General features: G+C 38.9%; 1 protein-coding gene across 5 annotated transcripts in view; it reads left to right on the top strand.

The window, feature by feature from the left end:
* The window catches only part of EPC1 (enhancer of polycomb homolog 1), a 64,109-nt gene that overhangs the window by 23,292 nt on the left and 15,975 nt on the right, over nt 1–24,842 (top strand). For all 5 annotated transcript variants that reach the window (XM_027648531.1, XM_027648535.1, XM_027648533.1 and 2 more), the window contains 8 exons: nt 18,453–18,612; nt 20,361–20,506; nt 20,592–20,798; nt 21,191–21,339; nt 22,676–22,832; nt 24,137–24,313; nt 24,424–24,513; nt 24,599–24,747. In XM_027648531.1, coding sequence (XP_027504332.1) covers nt 18,453–18,612; nt 20,361–20,506; nt 20,592–20,798; nt 21,191–21,339; nt 22,676–22,832; nt 24,137–24,313; nt 24,424–24,513; nt 24,599–24,747 — 1,235 coding nt within the window. The remainder of the gene's footprint in view (nt 1–18,452; nt 18,613–20,360; nt 20,507–20,591; nt 20,799–21,190; nt 21,340–22,675; nt 22,833–24,136; nt 24,314–24,423; nt 24,514–24,598; nt 24,748–24,842) is intronic.

Genomic DNA, 24,842 nt, shown 5'->3' with positions numbered 1-24,842 from the left:
TTGGAAGTTACTCTGTGCACATGAACATTCATCCAAGTTAGGAAATCTGGCTGATGGGGAGGAGTAGCTTCTATATGCACCACCTTCAGCTACCTGAAGAAGTTGTTAATTCTGTGGTGTGAAACCCACCTGTGCCAGCAGTGTTTTCTTTTAAAGTCAGAGGGGTGGTGGTGGCACAGAATTCTATTACAGATCGGTGCCATTTATTTGGGGCTGGAATGAGATTGCCTGTTCCAGTTAGAAATCAGAAGCAGCAAAATCTACTGGTTCATCTAGGAACAAGAAGTATAGGTTGTGCCTTTGGGATTTGACAATGTCCTAGAAGGTAGCAGTTCTGTGTAGAAGTTAAGGAATTATGATAGATGTCCTGTTGTTATACAGGTGGGCACTAATTTGTGAGCAGGGGAGTGCTATTAAAGTGGTTTGATAAGGTGATGTTAGTGTTCTGTACATGTGGTCAGTTTACCATGTAATAGTGATGAAGATGTGTACACCGTGCTCTAAAGTAGTGCTGAAACTACTTAAGCTCTCAGAAAATAGCAGGAGTTGGTTATGTATGTCAGAGGCTTCTCCAGGAGGTTCAAATTCTGTTTTGAAATAGTGGAGGATATGAATTAGCAAACTTTAGTTTGTTTATTGTCTATAACATTTAATATTGAAAGAGGTTTTTCTCTTTGAAAGCAGAATAATTAGGACACTTTAAGTAATCTTAATGGCATGAAACTGTGTAAGGGAATGTTTAGGCTGACTAGCAAAGAGAGTGGTTGGGCATTGGAACAGGGTCCCCATGGAAGTGGTCACAGCTCCAAGCCTGTCTTGAGTTAAGGAAGCCTTTGAACAACGCTCTCAGGCACATGGTGTGATTCTTGTGGTTGTCCTGTGCAGAGCTAGGAGTTGGACTTGGTGATGTCCCTTCCAACTCAGGACATTCTGTGATCTGTTCTCTAAGTTATATGTATACAACAGCAATTTATTCCATCGAAGAAAGCTGTATGTAGTCTGCTCTTTGATTGTAGCTTGCCACAGTGATTGTGCCCTGACTATATGATCATATCCCTCAAAAATACATATGCAGTTATTTATCAATTTGTAGAGAGTATTTGGTCTGAGTTTTGAATACCTGTAAGTTAATGCATTATTTTTTTCAAGTTTTTGTTTTAAAGGAACAAGTACCTGTATATGTGCGGGAATCTGCTAGAGCAGAACATTCCAATTTGCAGGCCATATAGGTATATATAATAAGTTACTTGTTCTTTTTACACATTGCACTTGTAAGAGGGAAAACCAGCTTTAATGTCAAGGAACACATCAAATGGCATCAGGCAGAAAATGCTGGCTGCTGCTCTTGTGTCTGTGTGTGTACTCTTCCTGATTAGTGAGTATGCTCTGCTCTCCCTTCCACCAGTCCGTGTGTATTTCTGTGTATTTAGCTTTATGTGCTCTTCTGGGAGGATCTTTCCGGTTAATCAGATTTGTGAAGGTGAATTGAATGAATTGAGGATGCAATAAAAGTTTGAAAACTTTCTGGTCTGTCATTTTCTTCAAGCACAGGTAGGTAGCTCGAGTGAGAGAGGAAACGATCCTCTTAAGGCTTAAGTACCACTCTTAAAGATTTGTTTCCTTTATATTTAATCAGGAATTATAAAATTATTGCTTTTTGAATTGGAAGCTTTCAAGAGGATGTTGTTGGAAGGGATTGCTTTCCAATATCCGTTTGAGTTCATACCTTTATATCAATTTCAAGACTTCAAGGTTGTTCCAAGTCATAAATAGAAATCAGTTAGAGATCTTGAAGCCTTCCTGGAACACTTACAAAGCTTACATTTGAGAAGAGAGATTTGTAGTAAAGGCTACCCTATGCACACATTTAATGCTACTGTCTGGTTTTTGTTATGATTTGAAGCACTGTAGTGTTCAGGATTTTCATTGGTCAGATGTTCAGTGCAAAGTGTGACTGCTGGGAAGGTGTTAGCATGCAAAGAGGGATTCTACATTGGCTTTTTTTTCCCCAGATTTTCCTTTTCAAACTCAAGGATTTTGTGTCAGGCTGTGTTGTTATGAAAGTGTAATGATTGTGCATTAAAGATGCAGAACTTCTTTAGGAAGGTGAAGAAGGGTGCATGTTGCTTTTCTAAACTCTTGATCTGCAGTTAGTCTCACTGAAAATGCTTTTCTTGGCATAGGCATGGAAGCACTTTATATGACTTGATTTTATTTTTTGGTTTTTAACTCTTTTTTCTATTTTCATTCCCCATGTTAATCTGTCTACATAGTATGGAACATATTTTCTTCCAGACATTTTGCAGGATTTAATTATTTGAAATGTCCTATTCTCATGTGTTTCTAAATTCTCTAATTTTGTTCTTCTTCTTAAATTTCTTTGAACACTGGTGATAAAATTGGATTCCTGACTTCCCTTGTGCTTTTATGTTTTTCCTTAAGAAATGCAGCTTTTAAATGTGTAGTAAAGTCTCCACCCCTCCACCTCCAGTTCTGTGTTAGTATTTCAGCAGGATGTGTCCCATGTGCCTTTTTGATACTTGATTTTTCTCAGTACTTAAAATACAAGAAAGAGAATTCTGAAAAGAGTGGCAGAAAATAGGAACAAACTTCAGGGAGAAGATTGTGCAGTGTTGTGATATGACAGGGTTGACAGTTCACTAACCTAGATATGATACATCTCATAAAAGAGCTGAACTTAAGACAACAGGGGGGTTTTATTGGAAAGTTTAGGAGTAAGGCTGCAGGTAAGAGCCAGCATGGGTTTGGGTCCTGCAGAATGTTTTGTGTTTTGTACGGACTCCTTTAAGCAGGTTACTTGTACAAAAGTGTTGCAGTGTTTGGATACTTAGGGATGCATTTATGCACTCTGGTGTGTTTCTCCACAAGTTTTTTTTTTACTGTCATGTTTTCTTTGCCAAACACGATGACCTTGTTTGCCCTTCTCTTGCTATTTATCTTTTCTAGTTAGAAGAAAGTTGTTATTAATATTAGCGCTCTTGCTCTGTTTTCTGATGATGATGCTGTGATCTCAAAGTAGGCCAAATAGTCAATGAGACTGTTCAAATATTAGGATTAAAGGTAGTTTAATACTCACGGTCCCTCTTGGGAAATTAACGTTTTTCATAGTTAGAACTTTAGGTCAATAGGCAAGACTTTATTTTCTTAGTGTATGTGTGAGGGGAAGGAACTTGAGCTACCAAACCTGGAGGAAAACAGGTTCCCTTTTTTTGTCAGTAATATAAGGTTTATTTTGTGAGAAGGAAATGTGAATGGGAAATCTGTGAAAGATGCATATTTACAAAGCACTTCTGCCTAACAAATCCTTAACAGGGCTGTAGGATAAGAGTGATTAATAGAACTTTGTTGCATGTTCATGCTCTCAGCCCTTCTCTGAGAGGTATTTACTCTGAGGTATTTTGTCTTGTGAAGGTGTTTAGAAATGAGCTTAATGGTAGCTAAATATTGAGAACAAATTTGACATGTCTTGGACTGGAACTGAAAGCCCTGAGGTTTGTTGCAGTTAAACCCTTACATCTGGCCTGTTTTTCCATGGCATCTGTACTTCAGTACAGAAGGACCTTGTGCTGGTAGATGGTAGTTGTGAAATGTTGTCTTTGAGGGCTTCAGGTGGTTGGAATATGGGCTACAGAATGTCCTAGAAATAAAGACAAAACTTAGCATTAAGTACTGGAAGAAAGTACTGGTGAGTAAAGAGAAGCTCTAAAGGGCTCCTATTACGTTTCTAGTGCTGAGGAAAGAAATATCTACTGGCTATAATTTTTTAAGTGTTGATGACATGGGTATGTTGTGGAACAAGTCCCATCAGAAGGTAACAGTTTCGTTATTGTATGGCAGGATAGCATGAAGTTCCAAAGACATCCAGAAGCAATTCATTGATATTCCTATTGGTAAACAAGAGCCTATAAAAACCTCAAACTTGTGAAACCAAGTCCTCAATCTCTTCATTAGTGATTCATTTCAGCCGGTAAAAAAAGGTCCAGGTGCGTGATTTAGTAACCTGATTATTTTTAAATGCTGTATTCAGAGGTTTGCTTAACTCAGTAATTGGAAAAATTAAAGTAGTGAGGTATATGAAATTTAAATTGTAATTTTTCTGGTATAATTTTCTGGAAAATGATAGTTTGAATGTTTTCCAGTGTTAGTGTTCTCATGAATATTATTGTCCTGTCTCTCAGTAGAGGAAGTTTGACCTCTTACTTGACCAATGCTCTAGAGAACACTGTATAAGAAGCATTTTTTTAGTTAATAGAGAGAAGGGAAGATTTAGCAATAATTTTGCTGTAGAGTGTCTTAGCCCAGATTGTTTTGCACTGTGGTCAGGTGTGTGTGTAGAGTTCACTCCCAGGTGTGTATGTGGAGTTTATACTGGCTGGATGTTTGTTTTGGTTTTGTGGTTTATTCCCACCATTAACAGGGAGAGTGAGTGTGCGCAGTTAGGCTGTGATGTAATTTCTCATCAGATGATCGTAGTGCTGGCTGAGAAGTTAACTCTGGGTTGTTTCAATTCTTTGCTCTTTCACACTTGTTAAATATGAATCATACATGCACATTACCTGAGAATGTTAGGATTTATTGCTGAGAGTTTGAAGGAAATAAGAGCACCACTTTAGCAGATGGCACTCTGTACAGGTGGATCTGGAATTTGAGGTCCTGAGCCAGCTTTTGGCAACAGTATCATGACCAGGGATGGAGAGAACATCGTGTTACTTTGGCTTGCAGTTACTGTAAGCCAAATCAAGCCATTTAATGTGGTAAGTGGTATAAGTGGTAGTTGGTAATTTAATAGTATTATACCTTAGGGAGCTCTGAATTCTACTCTCCAAGAATGTATGCTGTGTCAAGGTGATATTTTTCAAGATGCAATGTGCTAATATTTTATGAATATGCTTATTAATGGTAGTGTAGCCAAAAGAGTCCTTGCACAGAAGGGACTTAATAATTAATGAGAAGTACAAATATCTGAAAGCCTCTGGTAGTTTACATGGCTCTGGGTGGTGAGAGGGACAGGTGGGATGTCTGGCATAAGAGGATGCTTTCTGAAGTCCTGGAAATGTGAATTGCTGCTGATAGGTGGGCTGTGTCCTTGGACTCAGTATTTGAGAAGGGCACAAAGCAGCCTCTGAAATGTCTGTTGTACTTAATATATTTATATATGTTACATAGACACATGAAATCATGGATATTCATACCCCTGTAACTTTATTCCCCTGTAACTGGGAATTGCCCATTAAGAATCAGTAGCTGTGTGAACTGCACTTGTGGAAAAGCATCAGGTCTGTGTTGTGACCAGCAGGATGGGGCTCAGCTGACTCTCCTTGGACATGACATTCAGTAGTCCTGTTTTGTCCAGTCAAACACTTAACTCTGACTGTGTGCACAGAGAGAATAACAATGGAACTTAAAATACCCTGAGCTTACAGACATTAAGGAAATACTTGTTCTTGTAGGGAACATTTCCCATTCACCCCTGTTCTTCTGTTCTTCCTTCTTTCCTCCCGTTTTCCATATGACTTTACTGTCTTTGTTGCTCAGTGTTTGTACCAGTCTTAAAAGCAGGTTTGGTCATTATTGCACGTAGAAGGTCATGAATTTGAAATGCTAGGTCTGTCTTGTGTTTTTAAAGGCAATTTAAGTAAACCTGAAGATTACAAGTCACCATAAATAGCTGAGCTATGAAGAATAATGATTTGGTGTTTGACTGGTAGTTTATCATTCAAAACATATTTTTATTGATCAGGAAACTTTTAAACTGTGATGTTGTCTAAGCTTTTCAGCCTAATACAGGCTTCTGCTCTAAGTAGCATCCTTATTCATGCAGACATAGCAATGTTCATTCTAAGCCAAGGAAAGTGTCTAAACATGTAGATTTACCACCTTAAGACTTATATGAGTAGCAGGAAATACATAGATAACCTCATCGCAGTGGTGCAAGCTTTGGAAAATCTATTTTAGGTTATTCAGTATTGCACCTGTCACTGTCACTATTGAAGAAGCACTTTTCCACCTTTGTGGCATCAGACCTGAAACTCTGATCTGTTGATGGTGTGAATACAGAAGCTAGGAGTGTTTACATGAAAAGCATTGGTAGGTTTTACTTGCATTTTCATGAATATACTTTGACAAAATTTAGTTGACTAGAGCAATTGTAAGTAATTGCTAAGCAGGTTTCTTCTTTACCAGATGCCTTATGTAGTGTAACTCTTGAGTATGTCTCTTCTAGCATTTGTACTTGTGGGGTGTTACTTTAGTTTTCCCAAGTGTCTTGTCAGTTCTCTTGGTATCTTGCTGTCTTAGTACATGAAAAAGCTCCTTTTACTAAGAATTACAAACTCCAGTACTTTTTTTCTTTTTTTTTTCTTTGACAAAAGTTGTAATTTGGGGGAATATGAGATGGGAACTTTGATGCCATTGGCACTGCACTGACAGTTACTCAAGGACAGGGTCAGGTGTACTCTGCCATCCTCTGCGTGCATGTGCAGGTCGTGTTTCTGCTCATCACTGTATAACACAATGGAAATAAATTGTTAGACAGAAGAATAAAGTGCTTAAATGAAGATATTGTGGAGTCCCTGAAATTGTGCTTGTTTAGCAGACTGGCTGATAGTTATGGCTTTGATGCACTGAATGCTTTTTCTGCAGACTTGGAAGTGGTTAATGCAAGGAAGTTTTTTTGTTTGTTCATTTTTGAAGTCAGATAAGCTTGATAGTTTAAGACAGTGCTCTGGAAGCTTGTTTAGTGTGATTTATTTAATTTTTTTTTTTTAACTGAACTGTAATATATGGGCTTTCTATGAGGAATGCACATGTAACTTCTTAAAAGGTGCTTAGACTGCTTAGGTTGTTATGGCAAACTTATTTTTTGTTGTCTGACACAAGATGCTGAGCCTCAACTCGTGAGTGAATGAACTTTAGACAGATGTTGATCCATGGTTTTCTTATTAATAGTTCTGATATTTTTCTGTTCCCGCATCACTTGAATATTGTATAATGTTCTGTATAAGTATCAAGTTCTGTTCGTTTTTTTGAGGGAATGACTGCTTGAGGTAACGAAACTATGCTTTACAGAACAAGTAGTTAAACCTGACAAGATGTTGTAAATGAAGCAATCTTAGGGGAAGGTACAGCTGGTTTAGTTCTGTGTGTTATAGGTGCTGTGTAAACCCCATTCACTCACTGATTTATCTTTTTTTATTATTGTTTTTGGTTGGGGGGAAAGGCAAATGAAAACAATAAAGTTGCATATGTGTTGAGTGTCTCTCAAGCCTCTTTAATGTTAAAGTTGCATAGTTTGGACTGGCCTACAAAGTTGGTAGAGGAAAGAAATTATTGGACTACTAAACATAAAGACTTCTGCTCCCAGTTTCTGATATACTGTGGTTCATAGAGAACTGCTGTGCAAGTATGGCTGTATTTTTTGTGCTTTCTTACTGTCCTCAGTAGGGATGCCCATGGGCTCCTTTTTGAGGTGATGTTAGGCAAAATGTATGCTTGTCTTGCAGTTAGAAACAAAAATGTTTCTGCATTCTTTGAAGAGTTTGGTTACTAGTAATGCCTGGCATTTAGGGTAACCCAGTCAATCACATTGGGCATTTGTTTATTTAAAGTCCTTGAGTAGTTGTGTGATTTGGTGTTCAGAGATCCAATGGTCAAGCTCTAGTTAATGTTGAGTTTTGGAGTCTTACTGCAAATTCTTAAAGAAAAAGCAGTAGATCTAGGTAATGTTTTCAAGATCTGTTTTTAATACTTTAAAAAAACCCCAAACCAGCTAAATCCTGTTCTTGGACTTGTTTTCTTCAGACCTGTTGATCATATGTAGATCGGGGAAGCTGTTGATCTGTGCAGTCCGTGCAGTGTGGCCTGTGAAAGGGAATGTTTTTGAGCCTTTGGTAGACTAATCCTGGGAGATAGAGGTGCTGCTCAGACTGTGTGTTATTGCCTTTGTTCCTTTTTCCTTTGCCTGGTGGTTTTTGTTGTCTTACTTCTGTTGAGTGTGTACTGCTGTCAAGTTGATTAGTGGATCCAGATTGAGATGTATCTTACCTGCAGAGAAAGAGGGTTGGTTTACTGAGGATCATTTGAAAACCTGGTCTGAGGAACAAGCCCTATGGAAGGAGTGAGAGACTTACTATTTTTCCATAGTTGATACAAAAAATTTGAGAGAAATGTAAAAAAAAATTCACCCAGGTTGACTTCTTTTTAATTCTACTATCAAAATTTATAGATTTATAATTTTTAGATTTATAATTTAGCCTTTAATTTCACCTGGTGTTGTGTATAGTGTTTTATGATGATTTGTAAGTGGAATAGTTGAGGCTCCTGTCTGTTGGAACACAGCCCTGTGTGCATCTGCATATTAGTATTGTTCAGAAGAGTAGTGAAAAGAATAGAAACTTGTTAGCTGTGAAGTTGGGCTGCCAGGTTGCTTGTTAGTCAAGTGACACTGCTTTTGTATCAGTGCTGAATACTGTTCACAGTAGTATCAAGTCCCTGTAACTAATAAAAACACTGGAATCCAAGTGTAATCTTTTGCCATCCAAAATTGCTTGAGTTACAAAGTATTGCTAATGCACAGTACTGTTTTAATCAAGCAACACGATATCGCTGCATCTATCTTTTAATTTGGGGACTTGATACAGTTTTATTATGAGTCAGCTAATGAAGTTATCTTGAAGTTCTGCTTCCATATTCCACATACAAGGGAGAAATAATTTTGCTATAAAGACTTACTTGGGCTCTCCTAAATGGCTTTATAGTTGAAAACTGATAAGGAAAGGCTGAATTCTAAGAGCTGTTCTCATTTGGTTGTAGTCTGTATCCTGACAGCTGTATTCTTGTAAACCGTGTAAAATTTTACTTCATTTTGTGTTAGTCTGATTTCATTGTGGAAGTCATGCCCTGGACTGCCTACATAATACATTAAAAGCATCTTAATATGTTTTTTAGAATCCTTATTTAGGGGGAAATTGTTAAATTATTAGACTGCATTCTGTTTACTGTAGATAACCGAAACAGTTTTCATGCATTGAAGTCTCTCAGATGACAATACAGCTGGAACAGCAGGCTGAGGTAAGGAAGGGGCACTGGGGCAGGTTTGCAGTGAAGTCTGGTACAGCAGAGTCACTGAGATGGGCTGAGCTGGTTTAACTGTGTTGGTAATGACATGAGGCAGTTCCAGTGTTCTCCAAGAGTGTGTCCTGGTCTTTGCATCACCTGTTCATGAACTGATTTAGTTCACAGCAGGAAGAGTCACTCAGGAGTAACTCCCCTTGGGGCTGCCTAGGCTGAGGAGTTCCATGAGAGCCAAAGTGATTACAGAGGAGAGATGGGTAATCTTTGTGGCCATTATAAACACTGAGGAGATGGTTTAGATCCTTCTAGTTTTGATCTTAAATGATGGATCCCAAACTAAACATTTCAAACTTTTACTGAGTCCTGTGGTTCTGAGTAAATGTTGTGTAGTGGCAATTGGGCAGGCAGACAAAGCTTTTTAGGTAGTCTGAACAGGACCTGTGTGTAGAAAGACAGAGGTGCTAAATTATGTTTGTGAACTATACTGCATAATTAATGTATGTGTTAAATACTAGAGTTTTCCTGATTCCTAGGGTTCCTAGGTTGGATACATTATTTTCTGGCATGTCTTGAGCCAGTCTCATTCATTTCTTCGTCTCTACCTGTAATGTAAAACATGAAGCTGATTTCAGTCTTCTGATAACAGGATAAGCAAATCACTCTTCATTTCTCCAAGTCATGATCTCAGGTACTGATGTTAGATTTCTGGGTCAAATGCCCTGTGTGTCCTCCACCTGTCCTCCACCATTCACCGAACAGGGCTGGCAGGTGAAAATTCCATAGAAACTGTAATTTGCTGATGGAAGTCCACAAATATAGAAGAAAGATTTTTTTTTTTTTTTTTTTTCCAGGAAGAGGACAGACTCCTTGTGTACTCTTAGAAGTGTCTGATGTGAGCATGGGGAAAATAGTGTACTACTACAATGCTCAAAACAGTGTGGCTGACCCCATTTCTAACCAGTGTTCCAGATAAAAAGTCTAATAATTAGTGAGGATTTTTTGATACTTTGTTAATTACAAAACTATGCATTTTTAGAAGTAAATTAGATCACATTTTCACTGAGCAATTGCTGTTTAATCCTGTGTAGCTATTTTAAGTTGGCATTTGTAGCAGAGTTTTAATTATTATAGTGGTTACAGTGGAATCTTTCTTAATTGACTACTCATGAGACTGACATCAGTTGATTAACAGAACCAACCTCCATAGTTTTCCTCCACGTTTGGAATATGAAGGGATAGTTTTAGGCTCTGCTGTAACAACAAGGAAACATTTTTCTCTACTGTGTAAGGTGATTCAGGCACTGAGAGGTCTTGGCAGCTTCCCAAGGGAAGATCTACAGCCATGTGGTTTGGGTGAACCTTCAGGCAGCTTCAGTTGATACAAGGAGGTGTTCACCCTGTGTCCATATGTACTAATAAGGATGACTACAATTGTTTGTGGGCCAGATGAAGAGCGAGGAAGTGATCTGCTGTCTTCCTCAGGACCCGTCATAGGGAGAAAGTAAGGAATGCTGCTTTGTTGACCCACCATCTCTGTCCTGTTTGGATCATGTGTGCTTCTTGTGACCAAATTTAAACTATTGCTACCACATTATATGATATGCATGTACTCGAGTTCCAGAGGGTTGAAGCTGCATTTATCCTTACCAACAAAACTATTGCCTTGCCATTATCAAAGGCCAAATCTATAAGCTGGTATTCAGGAGTTGAGTTCTGGGTCTCAGTCAAGGATTGGTGTAACTCAGGGAGGGATTTATCTTGTGCCAGGATACCAGTTGAAGACTTCTGTGCTTTGCAAGGCAGAATCAGACTGCCTTCATCAGTATGATTTCAGTCAGGGCAACTTTTCAGTGGCAGTTTGGAAACAAATGCTGTAGAAAACTTGTCAGAATGTCTTTGTTGCTTGCATGTAGTTAGGTGTGACTGGATGTGCATGTGAGGCAGGAAAAGCAGCAGTGTGGTGTGTTTCTGTGATAAGTAATTCCATAAGAACCTGGGAATCTGCTCTTCAGGAACAACTGAACGTTTTTGCTTTCAGTCATACTGGAAGACACTAGAGCCACTCTGCCCTAAAAAGAAGAGTAATGCAGAGGAAGTATCTCTGAACAGTTTACACTGATCTATGATGGGCTTCTGTGTTCTGGCTCTGTATTCTGTACCTTTGCTTTCAGCATTGCTCGTGCTTCCCTGTCCCTGGGTGAGCCCTTTCGACTGGGATGGCAGGTAACCACCCCTGGAGAGTCCCACAGAAACATTTCCAGTGCCTGAATTGATTCTAGAAAGGGAGAGGGAATTATGTGAAGGAGGAATAAGGGATGGAATTAAAAAAAAACCCAACAAAACAACAAAAAAACCCCTTCCTTGTTCTGCACGTAATTCTCTGAGGTTGCTATCCATGCTCTTCCCAATCTTGGATATAAATTGTGTTTGATAAGTTACAGGACAGCTAAGATCTGAAAATGGAGGAGAAAGTGAAGAGAGTGAACCAGTTTGGTTGTTTTATTCCTTTCTGTCTTCTCTGTGCAGAGATTTGTTGGATTGAATATGGAGACAAATTTTCTCTAGTGTAACTTGACCGTCACTCTTGCAAGAGGCCATCTTCCCTGATCATACAGGGTACTGAGATCCTCATATGGCTGAGAGACAGGAGATGTATCCTGTAGGTCACTGAGCCAAAGAAAGGTGAAGGTTGGGAAGTGATTTCTGTGCAGTAGGTCACAGAAGTAGTGCAGGGGTCCTTTCTGTATGTTATGGAGTGAGTTAGTCTGAAAGGTCTTGATCTGCAGCAGGGTCTCAGCAGCTTGGCTTTATAAAGTCTAGAATCAGGTTGCTCTTGCACTGTTTCACCACCTCTGGGTGACATAAATAACAACTTCTGATATTTCCAGTTTCTGAAGTTTTCTTATTTCATCTTATAGGGTAATGTGTTTATGCTTTAGATGAGCTGCAGTTTTGTTGGATTCTTCATGTGTGTTTAGTGTTTTTTTTTCCCAAGAGATTCAGATCATAAGCTGCTAAAAGGTAAAATGTGTATTAAAAAAGACAGATGTGTGTTTGTATACTTGAATGTCCTTGATTGTGTGTCAACTGTGATCTGTTTTAGCGTAGCCATTGTGAACCTAATGCTTCTTGCCAACTACCTGTTGAAACTGGTGTCCCTTTTAAACTGTGAGGTGGTAGCCTTGGAAAGCAGTTCTGTCAGGCAGGGGGTGTATGTGAGAGGGATTGCCCTGGTCATACTGATGTGGATCAGCAGTTCTGCAGAGACCAGTATATGGACAGTGGTTCGACTTGGTTCCCAGTAATGACACAATCAATTGCAGTGTACTTTTGTATAGTTTTTGTATTTCAGAGGCAAAGATGGGATTCTGACGTGCACAGATTTGAACTCAGTAGTGTACTTTTTATAGATACCACTTTAAAAACTCTTTCTACTTGTGGTGTGTGGCTTCCTCCACCACTCCACCTTTTGCTTCCCCCAGCAAAGACACTACTCCCTTGCTCAGGGTAGGCTTGGAGTATTGGGAAACTTTCTGCTCTGTTCTATACACTGGACTTGATAGCTGGCTGTTTGGGTCATTTCCATAAGAAAATGTGCCTTAAATGATTATTTCTAAGAGCTCTGAAGTAATTGGAGAAACTATTTGAGGAAGGAAGCAGTCAAATTACAAAACAGTGAATTGCTTCTTAATTTCTTGAAGATGCACTCATTGCAACTGCAGTAACATTTTTTCAGTTGTCTTTCAAAAATGATAATACGCATTCTGTCCTTTTGGTTTGTTCAACTGTAATGACAGGGTTATGTCACTTAGTCTTTTAAGGCCTTGTACTGTGGTTATCTTACTTTGCATATGTTCTCCAGGGTGTGCTGCAGGGTAGATACTTTGTCAAAGAAACGTCTGTGCTCTGTATGTTCCAGTTTTCTTTCAGAAACTGTAACTAACTAACAATCCCACAGTCACATTGCCAAAAACTTACCAAGTGTTACCAAAATGTGAAAGAACGCAAATAACTGCTTGTTTTCAGTTGCTGTGCCTCTGCTTTTTTCTGCTTGCAGGCAGGAGTGCCTACTGGTAGTCAGGTTGAACCACAATTACAGTATCTTCTCTTTTTTACTCTAATTGTTGTAATTCAGCTTTTTTTAATGTGGTGTTCCAGAAATGCAACAAGCTTGTAAGTACTAAACTTGTTACCAAGAATGATACCTATAGCCTTGCATTATCATTTGAGAGAGATCCTGCTGCCCCTCAATGCAGAGCTGACCACAAGTTCCAATTCCTTCAGGCTGTAACGAGAACTGCTCTGTTCTGCTTTCCCACTTGTGTGCTTTTGTTGCTACCAACTTGCTTTAAATTGTCCTTTCACTCTTTGGTGTTTTGGAATGTGTTTGGTGATACTGGTGTACAGTAAGAGTGGACACAAGGGACAAACTTGCTATCCTAAAATCGAATAGAAAAGAAGGCTACAGAATGACTGATGGTATCAATACATATCTTTGCTTAGGAAATGTCTCGGTATGTCATGCTTTGCTACATTCTGGGTAGTATTTCAGTGGGCTTTTCCTACAGGCTCTTGGATTAGAGGAAAACTTCTAAAAGAGAAAGGTGATTGTCAAGCTTTTGTTTGTTTAAACAACTAGCAGTGTAATCTGGTAAGTGTTGGTATTTTAACTGTCTAGATAATTTTCTGGACAGGAATATAGTGTGATGAATAAGGTGCAGTTCATAGAATTGCAGAATATCCAGAGTTGGAAGGGGCCTACATGGATCATTGAGTCCAACTCCTGGCCTTGCACAAGACATCCCTAAGAATCCCACCACTTGCCTGAGAGCATTGTCCAAACGCTTCTTGAACTCAGACAAGCTTGGTGCTGTGACCACTTCTCTGGGGAGCCTGTTCCAGTGCCCAGCCACCCTCTGGGTGAAGAACCTTTTCCTGGTATCCAACCTAGGCCTCCCCTGACACAGCTTCATGCTGTTACCTCAGGTCCTGTCACTGGTCACCAGAGAAAACAAATCAGTGCCTGTCTCTCAGTTCATGTGTCTGGCTGAGTGTTGCAAAAATGATGAAGCTGCTCCACTCCTGAGACATCATCTGTCTCTGGCTGAGTTCTCCCGCTGCATCCCTTTGATGCTGGGATTGTCAGACCACATGATGAGCCAGGATAGGTAGCTAACCTGATGGACAACTTAACTTGGGGGCTGGGAAGAGTGAGCAGGTTTTTAGGGTTTTCTTGATGAACTCATTGAATAGCTTTAAACACAAAGTTGGCTGACCATTAGTGCAATCTAAAGGGAATGAAGTTTGAGGAACAGTATCATTGTTCTGAAAGGACCTGATCAAATTAACATCACAGAACAAACGACTCCTGAAGCTGCAATTCCAATAGCATTTTATGTCAGGCAGAGAAAGCAACTGAAGATTAAAGGTTTTCTGGATATAAGCCTAACTAATAAATAGACTGAAGATAGTTAAATGTGAAAGTGGAAGGCAGTTTCAGTGGGGATAAACTACCTTCAATAAGTACATGTTGTGAAACAGGGTATGTATGAAAAATCCAAGGGAAGCAAGTTGGGATAGAAAGGGAAGAAACTGTGAAGCTGCTGTGGAGTTAATCAGTTCAGGCTGAGTTTTTTGTAAGACAAGTGCAGCTATTTCAATGTTGTTTCAATAAGAAGGATACATTAACAAAGAAATCTGAGTACACTGAAAGTGGAAACTGATAAATAGGAACACCTAATATGTGAGCAATTAATATTTACATGAAAAGTTTATTTTGAAAGAGGGAACAAGGTGAGACCTATCTAACAATGACTGTATGGAATAAGATGAGAAAATTCTGTAAATATTTGTAGTAAGAGGAAACTTTCTTGATTGTATTTGATACTAAAATGGTTGAAATATTTCATGCATCTTAGTGGGGTTTTTTTGTCCTTGGTATTCATTTTAAAAAGATTTCTTTAATTTAGTGAAGCAGCTAAGCCAGTTTGATGGCTAACTGCTGCCAAAGGGAATTGTCTTTCTTCTCCATTTCCCTACTGCTTTCCACACACACACCCTGGCAGTTCAGGGATCCACTCTGTCAGAAGACTAATTGTTTCTAATTGTTTTCAGGGGAAATTGCAGGAGAGAGATGGCTTTTTGTGGATTTGATTCCCTAAGCTGTCATCATAGATTCAATCTGACAGAAGGCTGTGGTGGTATGGAGAATGACAGAGAGGGGCACAAGACTGAACCTTGTGTTAGATGAGTTTCCTTCTAACATGACAAATTACAACCTTTGAGCTTGACTGACCCAGCTAAAATTCATCCCAGAAATTTAAAGAAATAGTCTGAAATAATTTTGCAGCTATTTGAGAACTTCAGAGGAGCAGATGATGTTTCAGAGAAGAGGAAAAGGCGCTGCAACTGGGCTTCTTAACAAAAAAATCCACCCGAAAACATGACATCTGTTCAAAAAAATCCTGAGCCAAACGTAACAGTCAATAGACTGTTGAAAAGGTAGAAACTAGAGAGTTACAGCAAGGTATCTGAACTGCAGTTCCTGGAGGAATATGGGTAATTTAAATTATTTGGCTCGAATGATCACCTGGAAGACATTCATTTCTATAAACAACTAATAAGAGGTTTTTGAGAACAAGCCCCAGTTAATCCAGTCAAACTTCTTTCTGTAGCAGGGCATGGGACATAATGGATAGTTGCATAAAAAAGGCTTTTTGATACTGCTCTGTTATGCAGTGAACAGAAACAGTTGTATAGTGGAAATATATCTGATCAGAAAACCCTATCTAGAAATAGACAAAAAATTGAAAATATTTGTTGGATTTCCTAGGATTTCAGTCTTCAGAATGCCTGTTGGTGTGTTCAGGAGTGTCTGGACTACAGTATCTACATAGTAAATAGAGATAACATGAAGGACAGCCAGAAGGTTTGATTAGGATTTGAATTCAAAGCTCATTCTGACAAATTGAGGAAACCATTGCATTTTTAAGTGGAAAGCTATGGATTCAGATGAATGAGGTGTTGCATTTAGATGGGAGTTACCAGCTGTACAGTCACAGTGGAGAATGAGTGCAGAATAGGAACTGTAAGCTGTAGTAGTGTTGTTAACTGTAGATATTTAACATACCTTCTTGTTAAAAATTAGTGTTTCCAGAGTTAACAATTGCACCTGATTACCAGGAGAGAGAGAGATGTGCTGAACCACCAGCTGAGATACTGTAGTTGGGGCCAAAGTTAATGTTTCTGATTTCCCAAATGAGTGAGAACCTGGTACGTGGAAGTGTAAGGAGAGGTTACCTTTTCTGTTTCCTTTCTTCTGTTTAGTGGAGTGTCTCTTGAATTGAAACCAATAGGAACAGCAGGTTAACTTAACTGTTTCAGTGGAGGAAATTTTATCCAGTGGCTTTCATAACATATGGATCTGCTAGCACTCTCTGCTCACATACTGAGTGTTTCTGTAATTGGGATGAGAGCCAGGCAGAACTATGAGGTGTGCTTCTGTTTCAAGAATATTGTTAAGATTTTTGTAAGTACTCATTACTGAAACCTGTTAGTAAATAAGTATAGGCTGTGTCCATGTCCATATCAGAGGTGGATCAGAGAAATTGAAATCTTTAGTGTCTAGCCTTATTCCCTGAAATAACACATTTTTTGTGATTAGAAACACAGATTGGGGTGGATACGCCAGGAACCCTTGATACTGTTATAAAAACAGTAAACCTTTGATGTTATTCAAAAGCCATTGACTATTACTCTGTATTTGACCTAGAATCCTACTGTGCTATACGAAGATAAATTCCTAAATTCCCTGTTCTGCAAGAGTTGTAGCTGTGGGGACAACTGAAGAGTTATTACAGTTTACACAAATTTGAGGTGTCTGAGAGCAGTGCCTCCCTAAAGAGGTAGAAAAGAAATTACTTTGTCCATACCCAAGAAAGAATTTTAGCTGCCGTGCTTCCTAGGTGACACGTGTATAAACTTTACAACTGCTGGAAGATCAAAATCATTGCCATGAGTTTTGCTTGCAACTGTGTGCTATGTCTTACTCTCACTATTGGTCTCCTTTTGTGAAGAAGCCTTTTAACCAGGGGGCAGATAGAAATCTCTGCAATTTGTTTGAAGATAAATCCTGTGAATTCTTTCAGCACAATTAAACCTTGGAACACATTTAGGTTCCAGGCTGCAACAACTCTAGAGTTTACAATAAAGCCTATTTTATAATTTTCTTGATTTCTTATCTTTTAAAGTTTAGACAGAAGATCTTAATTGCCTTTATTATACTAGAGGAATTAAATTGAAGTCAGACAAGTAAAGATGCAATAAGATCACGTGGATGAACACTGATATGTTTTGCTTCAATGTTAAAACTAACTATCCCTGCTACCCTTTTGCTGCAGTTGCTGTTTTTAGGTATTTCAGTGATCTGGTTTATAGCATCTCATTGAGAGTTGTATTGGCACAACAACTACTTTTGCACTGGTCTACTGAGCACAGTAAAGAAACAGTATAGAAATTTAAGAAATTAGCACTGATGCTAGGGAAAAAAAATAGCATGTTATGTTGTCAGTAAACCAGTTACAAACATGCAGATGTTTTGGTGTGTGGCGTTTTGTCATTAACTCTGCATGAACTCTGCAGATATTACTTACTGTCTTGAGAGAACTACAGCAAGAATGGGTTGCATTTTTGCTTTATTTGATGGATTAGGAGGAGGAGCGGGAGGATAATGGGAAGCATTACAATAAATGAGAACATCTTCAGGAATCATTCAGTGGGTAAAAGTAATTGCTGTTCGTCGGCGATGATGGCAGGCCTGCTTTCTGGTTTTCTGTTATCGCTGGCAATAAATGGCCAAGGCAGATACAGAATAATACCAGAGTCAATATCTGTCTGCAGCTGCTTGTTATAATCTGTATGTCTAATCAATCCGAAGTGTCTCTCCAGATATATTTAATCGCGGACTTGTGTGGCTGGCTGTGCGTGGCCGTGGCTCGGTGTGCGTGGCTCGGTGTGCGTGGCTCGGTGTGCGTGGCTGGCTGTGCGTGGCTGGCTGTGCGTGGCTGGCTGTGCGTGGCCGTGGCTGGCTGTGCGTGGCCGGTGTTCCAGCAGCGCGGGTCTCGGCGGGGTTGGGAAGCTGAAGGTGGGGGGTGTGTAAGGGGAGAGCGCCACCTGCTGGGAAACCGTCCGGCGGGGGGAGCGCACTTTGGGTCAGGAGTGCGACCACCCGTTCCTCAGGTCAGGGCTCGGGGGTTTACAATGAGAGCATTTGCAAAGGAATAACCTTCTTTCAGCTCTAGCAAGTCTTGAGTTATGGAAATATTATCTCGAGTTTTCATCTTGACCTTTTTTGTTTGTAGGAACATCACCTCCAACGGGCTATCTCAGCACAACAAGTCTATGGAGAGAAGAGGGATAACATGGTTATACCGGTTCCAGAAGCAGAAAGTAATATTGCATACTATGAATCTATATATCCTGGAGAATTTAAAATGCCAAAGCAGCTGATTCACATACAGCGTAAGTAAAGGAACTCATTTCTTTGTACATTGAGAGCTTTATTTTGCCAGACATTGCTGCTAAATGTCTGCTGAACTCCCACCACGACTTGACTTCTGAGAATTATTTTTTTCCAACATGCTGAAAAATGCATACTACTTGCTGAAGAAGTATATTTAGTTCTTGGTCAGTAGTAACAGTTTGCAGGGAAATTTAGATATTTTTTTTTTAGCAAGGACACAAATCTACTTGAAGAGGAAAATATATAATACATAGTTAAGAAACAGAGTACCTGTCCCAGAAGCATATTCAAGATAAAATGACAGTGAGAGTGGATTGGCAAGCCAAGCAGAAATGGTAATAGTAGTGGTAGTATTTGCCTGTGCCTGGATGGAAGTATTGTATATCGAAAAATAGGTGGGTTTTGGCATTGCTGATGACTTGCAAATTTGTTGGGATTTTGTTTTTGTTAGAAGATAGCAGCTGTTCTGTATGGATATGACCCTTCATGTGAGCACCACAATACTTCAGATTACTTTTGGAAGAAAAAAAAATGAAAAATACAGTATGTTGCAGAATTCTGTTGCATGGTGTAATGAGTAGAATTTAAAAAGTAGTATCTGTGCTATGTAAAAAGATCTCATGCCTAATTAACTTTGGTTAAATGCTAGACTTCTGTATCAGTCAGTCTCAATAATGTCTTGAAGTATTGGAAACGTAGAATAGTTTGAGTTAGAAGGGACCTTTTAAAAATCATCCAATCCAACGCCTTGCAATGAGCAGGGACATCTTCAACTAGGTCAGGTTGCTCAGAGCCCCGTCCAACCTGACCTGGATGTTTCCAGGAATGAGACATCCACCACTTTTCTGGGCAACCTGTTCCAGTGTTTCAACACCCTCATGGTAAAAAATTATCTTCCTACTAGCAATCTCGCATGCTGATATTAAGGTTATACTTTTCATTCTTCTTTTCTTTGTTTAGGCTAGATAAGGAAAAGCTTCTTTATCTAGCAGGTCTAGCAGCTGGAACTGTGATTTTTCAGCTGCATTGTATTCTACCTCTTTATTTATTAGAAGCAAGGTATGTGTTTTCAGGTGTGCACTTGAGAAGAAATTTGTCTCTTACTACTTAAAACAACTTGAATGAGGCATAAGAACTAGGGAGATCTTGTTTTGAATGCAGAGTGCTGCCTTTTCATAGGGTATTGTGTAAAACAAACAGTTGTTAGCATTCTGCAAAACAGTGCTTGTATTTGAAGATGCCTTGCTACATAGGGTAGACCATGCTGAGCCAGTTTAGTCTGACTCATCTATATCACAAAAATCATTGATGAGAGTATGTGTAAGATCACTGTAATACAGTCTGCATATACTTTCCCATGTGTGTGTTTGGGCTGTAGTCTTAACTGTTGATCATATAAGACATAAAACTAGAGAATACTCAGCAGCATTCAAAATATTCACCAATCTAAAAATTTCTTACAGAAAAGATTGAGGCAGAAAGCTGCTAGCTGATTTGACCACTACTAAGTTTACATTGAATAACAAAACCATAATCAAATAGATGGCAACTTTTATGCCTGATTTTTAACAGTGTAATTTTTTTCCAAGGAAAAAATAGGTGTAACTTGAAAGTAGTTTTACTGCAACATTCAAACAAATGATTTTGGTTTCGTCTCCAGAAGAGTGTGCTGTGTATTCTGAACGTTGCTATTAGAACAAAACATTTCTGTAGTAAAACTAACTTTAACTTTCACTGTACCGTTTAGCTTTTAGTTTGGATGCTGAGCAGCCGGATTATGACTTGGATTCCGAAGATGAGATCTTTGTGAACAAGTTGAAGAAAAGAATGGACATCTCTCCTTTGCAGTTTGAGGAGATGATAGACAGACTAGAAAAAGGCAGCGGTCAGCAGGTACAATGGTACTTTGAATAAAGAATTTGAAATACACGCTCTGTATGTTACTGTATGAAAGTGACATGCTGGGTTTTACATTTAGCCAGTCAGCCTGCAAGAGGCCAAGCTGTTGCTGAAGGAAGATGATGAATTGATCAGAGAAGTGTATGAGTACTGGATTAAAAAGAGGAAAAACTGTCGAGGTCCCTCTCTTATCCCAGCAGTGAAACAAGAGAAACGAGATGGTTCCAGCACAAATGACCCTTATGTTGCTTTTAGAAGGCGAACAGAAAAGATGCAGACACGAAAAGTATGTACATCAGAGCCTCTCTCAGCTGTTCTTTCTTTTCCTTCTCCTTTTCCCCCTTTCAAAAAGTAGCTTATGTAAAGAAACAGTTGTGCTGTGTTGAATGAAACAGTAAAAATGGGCATCTTCTCTTTTCTAATTTGCAGGGGTAAAAAGCAAAACTACCTTAGGACAGCTATTAAATGAAAGTTTATATTAATTTCTTCACTAAATCTATCATTAAACCTACTTATTGTATTAGTAAGCTGTAACTCATTGATAACATGCACATTCTTCTCCTTGGTTTGGCATATGACGTGTCTTTTTTGATATATGTAAATATTTAGAACTTACTGTGGTTCAGATTACTGAATTTAAATGATGAGGGGAAACACATATACTCTGTGCATCTGCAGAATCGGAAGAATGATGAAGCTTCTTACGAGAAGATGCTTAAGCTGCGTCGAGATCTCAGTCGTGCAGTGACCATCCTGGAGATGATAAAGAGAAGAGAAAAAAGCAAGAGAGAATTGCTGCATTTGACACTGGAAATTATGGAAAAGAGGTAATGTTCATTGGAAAGTTACTGCAGAAAGCTTTGGAAGCTGCTTTATATTCTGATTGCTTCAAATATTTAAACAGTGGGAGATTTTTAAAATAACTATTTAGACATGGGTTTACAGGATAACATAGTTTTGTATATGGCTGTGGAGAGCAAAATATAAGGCTAGGAAGTTGCTTATTTTGACAAGGTGATCAAACTGAACTACATTGTTTCATTAGATGTGTACATGTTTTCAAATGTGTTTATCTATTCTGTATGTTATACCAGAAGAGAGATCATAGTTTCAGGTGAAAATGCATGTTAAATACATAGATTAAGGAAATACCAGCTATTTTTAAGGCCATTTTCAAACATTACCATTCTTTGACTTCATGATTGTGATTCTTTGCTAAAAAAGCTTGATCAAACACCCTCTTGAAGAAAAGAAATAATCATTTCATAGAGTATGAAATGTGAGTCATCTCCAGCTTGTACTTCTTTTGGCATCCTGTTGGTCAGCTGTGCTGAGGGCCAAATGCTCAGTTGTCACTTTCCTAATTGGCTGAGATTTACAGTTGCAATGTGGAGCTGTTCTTAAGGTTCATACTTAGAATCTGAGTAGACCTCCGTAGCTCAAGTATCCATGTTTGAAAACAAATGTTCTGAGTCAGTATCTTAAAGCTCTAGAACTAACATTTTAGTCTGGATTCTTAGGGAGGCAAGCTGAATTTTTCTGCTAGGGCACTTTTTTTTAAGCACTGAGCATTTTAAGCAGAACCGGAGAGGGGGGAAATCTTGAAGGTTTTCACAGTAGCTTTCTCATAAAATAAGCTGTTGAATAGAGGGAAGACACTAATACCTCCCTCAGAGTGAAGAACTGCACTTCAACCCAGCATTTGTCACAGGATTTGAAATGTAATATGTTTCATGGATCTACTTGTTGTGAAAATATTCCCTAATACAAAAGGGGAAGGATTAATGAATAAGGCACTCTGCCTCACTGTTTAAAACCTTTCAAGTGATAAATGTATGGGTTTTAAATGGCAGCAGTCCCCAAGGGAGGGTGGAGGGTAATCCTCTCCTGTTCTTTCCTTCTAGTTTCTGCTTCTTTCCTTTATAGTATTGTGCTTTGGAGATGCTTTACAGAGTAATTATCGTTTTTTATTTGTCAGCATTAGCCACTGCAATGAATTTTCTATGTTATTAGTCCCCTTTTCTGTAATAATACTTTCTGTACCTCTTGCTGATGTCCTGGATGTCCCCAAACTTCAAGTATTAGTTCTTGTTTCTCCATGTTTCTCAGTTTTTTCACCAGATGTACATTGTAAGCACTCCAACAAATGTTTTCTGATTTCAGGTATAATTTGGGTGACTACAGTGGAGAGATCATGTCTGAAGTCATGGCACAGCGGCAGCCACTTAAACCTACCTATGCTATTCCCATCATTCCTGTGACTAACAGCAGTTCTTTTAAACACCAAGAAGCTATGGAACTGAAAGAATATAAAGTCAAAGTGAGTAATGTTAGTAACTGAGTTACTGTTTGGCTATAAAGTACACAAGATACAGCATTTTAGGATAGGAGGAGAGGGGAGGCTTTCTGAAACTAACAACAGGTAGCAAAACTGCAGGTGAAATAAAGTGCTTTGTTCTGTTGGAGTTATGAGGATAACATACAGACTCCCTGTACTTCTTAAGACAGAAATAAAGTCTAGACAAACTACAGACAAAAGGACACATGCAATTTTTTCTCATTCAGGGGGATAGAAACATTTTTCTCTAATACTGCCCCTAAAGTTAGGATATTGTGAACAAAACTGTATTTCTTACCTAGATGTTGTACAAAGATGGAACTACTGATGTAAAATCCATATATTGTTCTAAATTACGTCGCTGTTTTAATCCAGAGAAGATCTGCTGGTATTCCCAGAATGCTGTATATCTTTGTCTGGTTTCGTATTTAAGTAAAGTATCAAAGAACCTTATTTGATTTAGACAGCTGACCAGCACTTTTTTTCCTGCAGGCTTTAATTTTGTGTCATACAAAGCATAGCTACAGTGCGAACAGCTGAGCATGTTAAATAGGTCAGGTAACACAGGAGAAATGCTGAGGTATAATTTGAATTTTAAACTAAGGCTTCTTGTGAGTGAAGAGTATCCAGAGGCTGTTCTGAAACTGACAGAGTGTTTTGAATCAGTGAATTCTTCCACTGATAGTAGAGCAATCTAGTTGTGATTACTGGCGTGTACTTGCCTCTCAGTGATGTTGGGTCAGTGCAGTGTCTCACAGCTTGAAAGAAATCTGGTTCTTGGAAACTTGGGAAAGGCACTTAAACTTTGCTTTGCATAGTATGGGGAAATGTGTTTAATTTTTAGAGGCGTTTGTGAGATTGTAGATACCTTTGAGAAGTCTTAACTTCTATTTTTGCCTTTAAAGCATTGTTTGGTACTTAGTAATTCCCTAACACTGCATAAGTGGTTATTAGTTCAAAATGCTAGAAAATGAAAAAGGTCCCTCATGGAGATCATCATATGTATTTTGGTCTGCTTCTCCAAAGTAGTTCTGTCACCTTAACTGCTAGTGAGTTATCCAGCACAGATTGAGCAAACAGTGCGTGATTCCACCTTGTTTCTTAAATGTTTCCATTACTGAAAACAAAATCCAGATACTCTTGAAATAACTGCATATTTTACTATCAAGATGGTGGAGAGATGAGTTCACATTTTAGCTTCCTTACACAGGAGTTTTCTTAAACTCCTGTTTTAATGTAATTTTCATCTGTGTGTAATTTTACACTGCTTTTTATTTTTCTTGCAGCAAGATAAGCCTGATGTTATTAGACCCAAAAGAAAGTATGAGAAGAAGCCAAAAGTCTTACCTTCGTCCGCTGCTGCTACTCCTCAACAGACAAGTCCTGCTGCACTGCCAGTCTTTAATGCTAAAGATTTGAATCAGTATGATTTTCCTAGCTCAGATGAAGAACCTCTCTCCCAGGTAGGATCTCTAGAGTTTTGTACTGCTCTTGGGGAAAGAACAGAAGTAAAACTCATGAATTTGCTAATATCTCTCCTCATATACCCTACCTCCCCGTCCCCTCTTTAAAGGTTTTGTCTGGTTCTTCGGAGGCTGAGGAAGAAAATGATCCCGATGGTCCTTTTGCCTTCCGTAGGAAAGCAGGCTGTCAGTACTATGCTGTAAGTAGAGTTTCCTTATGTATTATAAGACAGAGTGTCACTGTTGGAAAACATCTTGTGTCTAACTGTTTAAAATTATTTCAAGCCTCATTTAGACCAACCTGGCAACTGGCCATGGAGTAGCCCTAAAGAGGGAAGATTAGGAGACGTGCGTTACAGATACTGCTTAACCACCCTCACCGTTCCCCAGAGGTGCATTGGGTTTGCACGACGACGGGTTGGCCGTGGTGGAAGGTGAGTGCTATGGAATTGCTGGTTTTTAATTACATGTTGTTGCAGTCTTAATATATACATGATGTTGTACCTCAGCTCTTGAAACAGTAAAAGCT

Source organism: Corapipo altera, unplaced genomic scaffold (assembly GCF_003945725.1).
Source record: "Corapipo altera isolate COAL_440 unplaced genomic scaffold, ASM394572v1 47, whole genome shotgun sequence".
Lineage (NCBI taxonomy): Eukaryota > Metazoa > Chordata > Aves > Passeriformes > Pipridae > Corapipo > Corapipo altera.
This window is presented reverse-complemented; position numbering and strand designations above follow the sequence as displayed.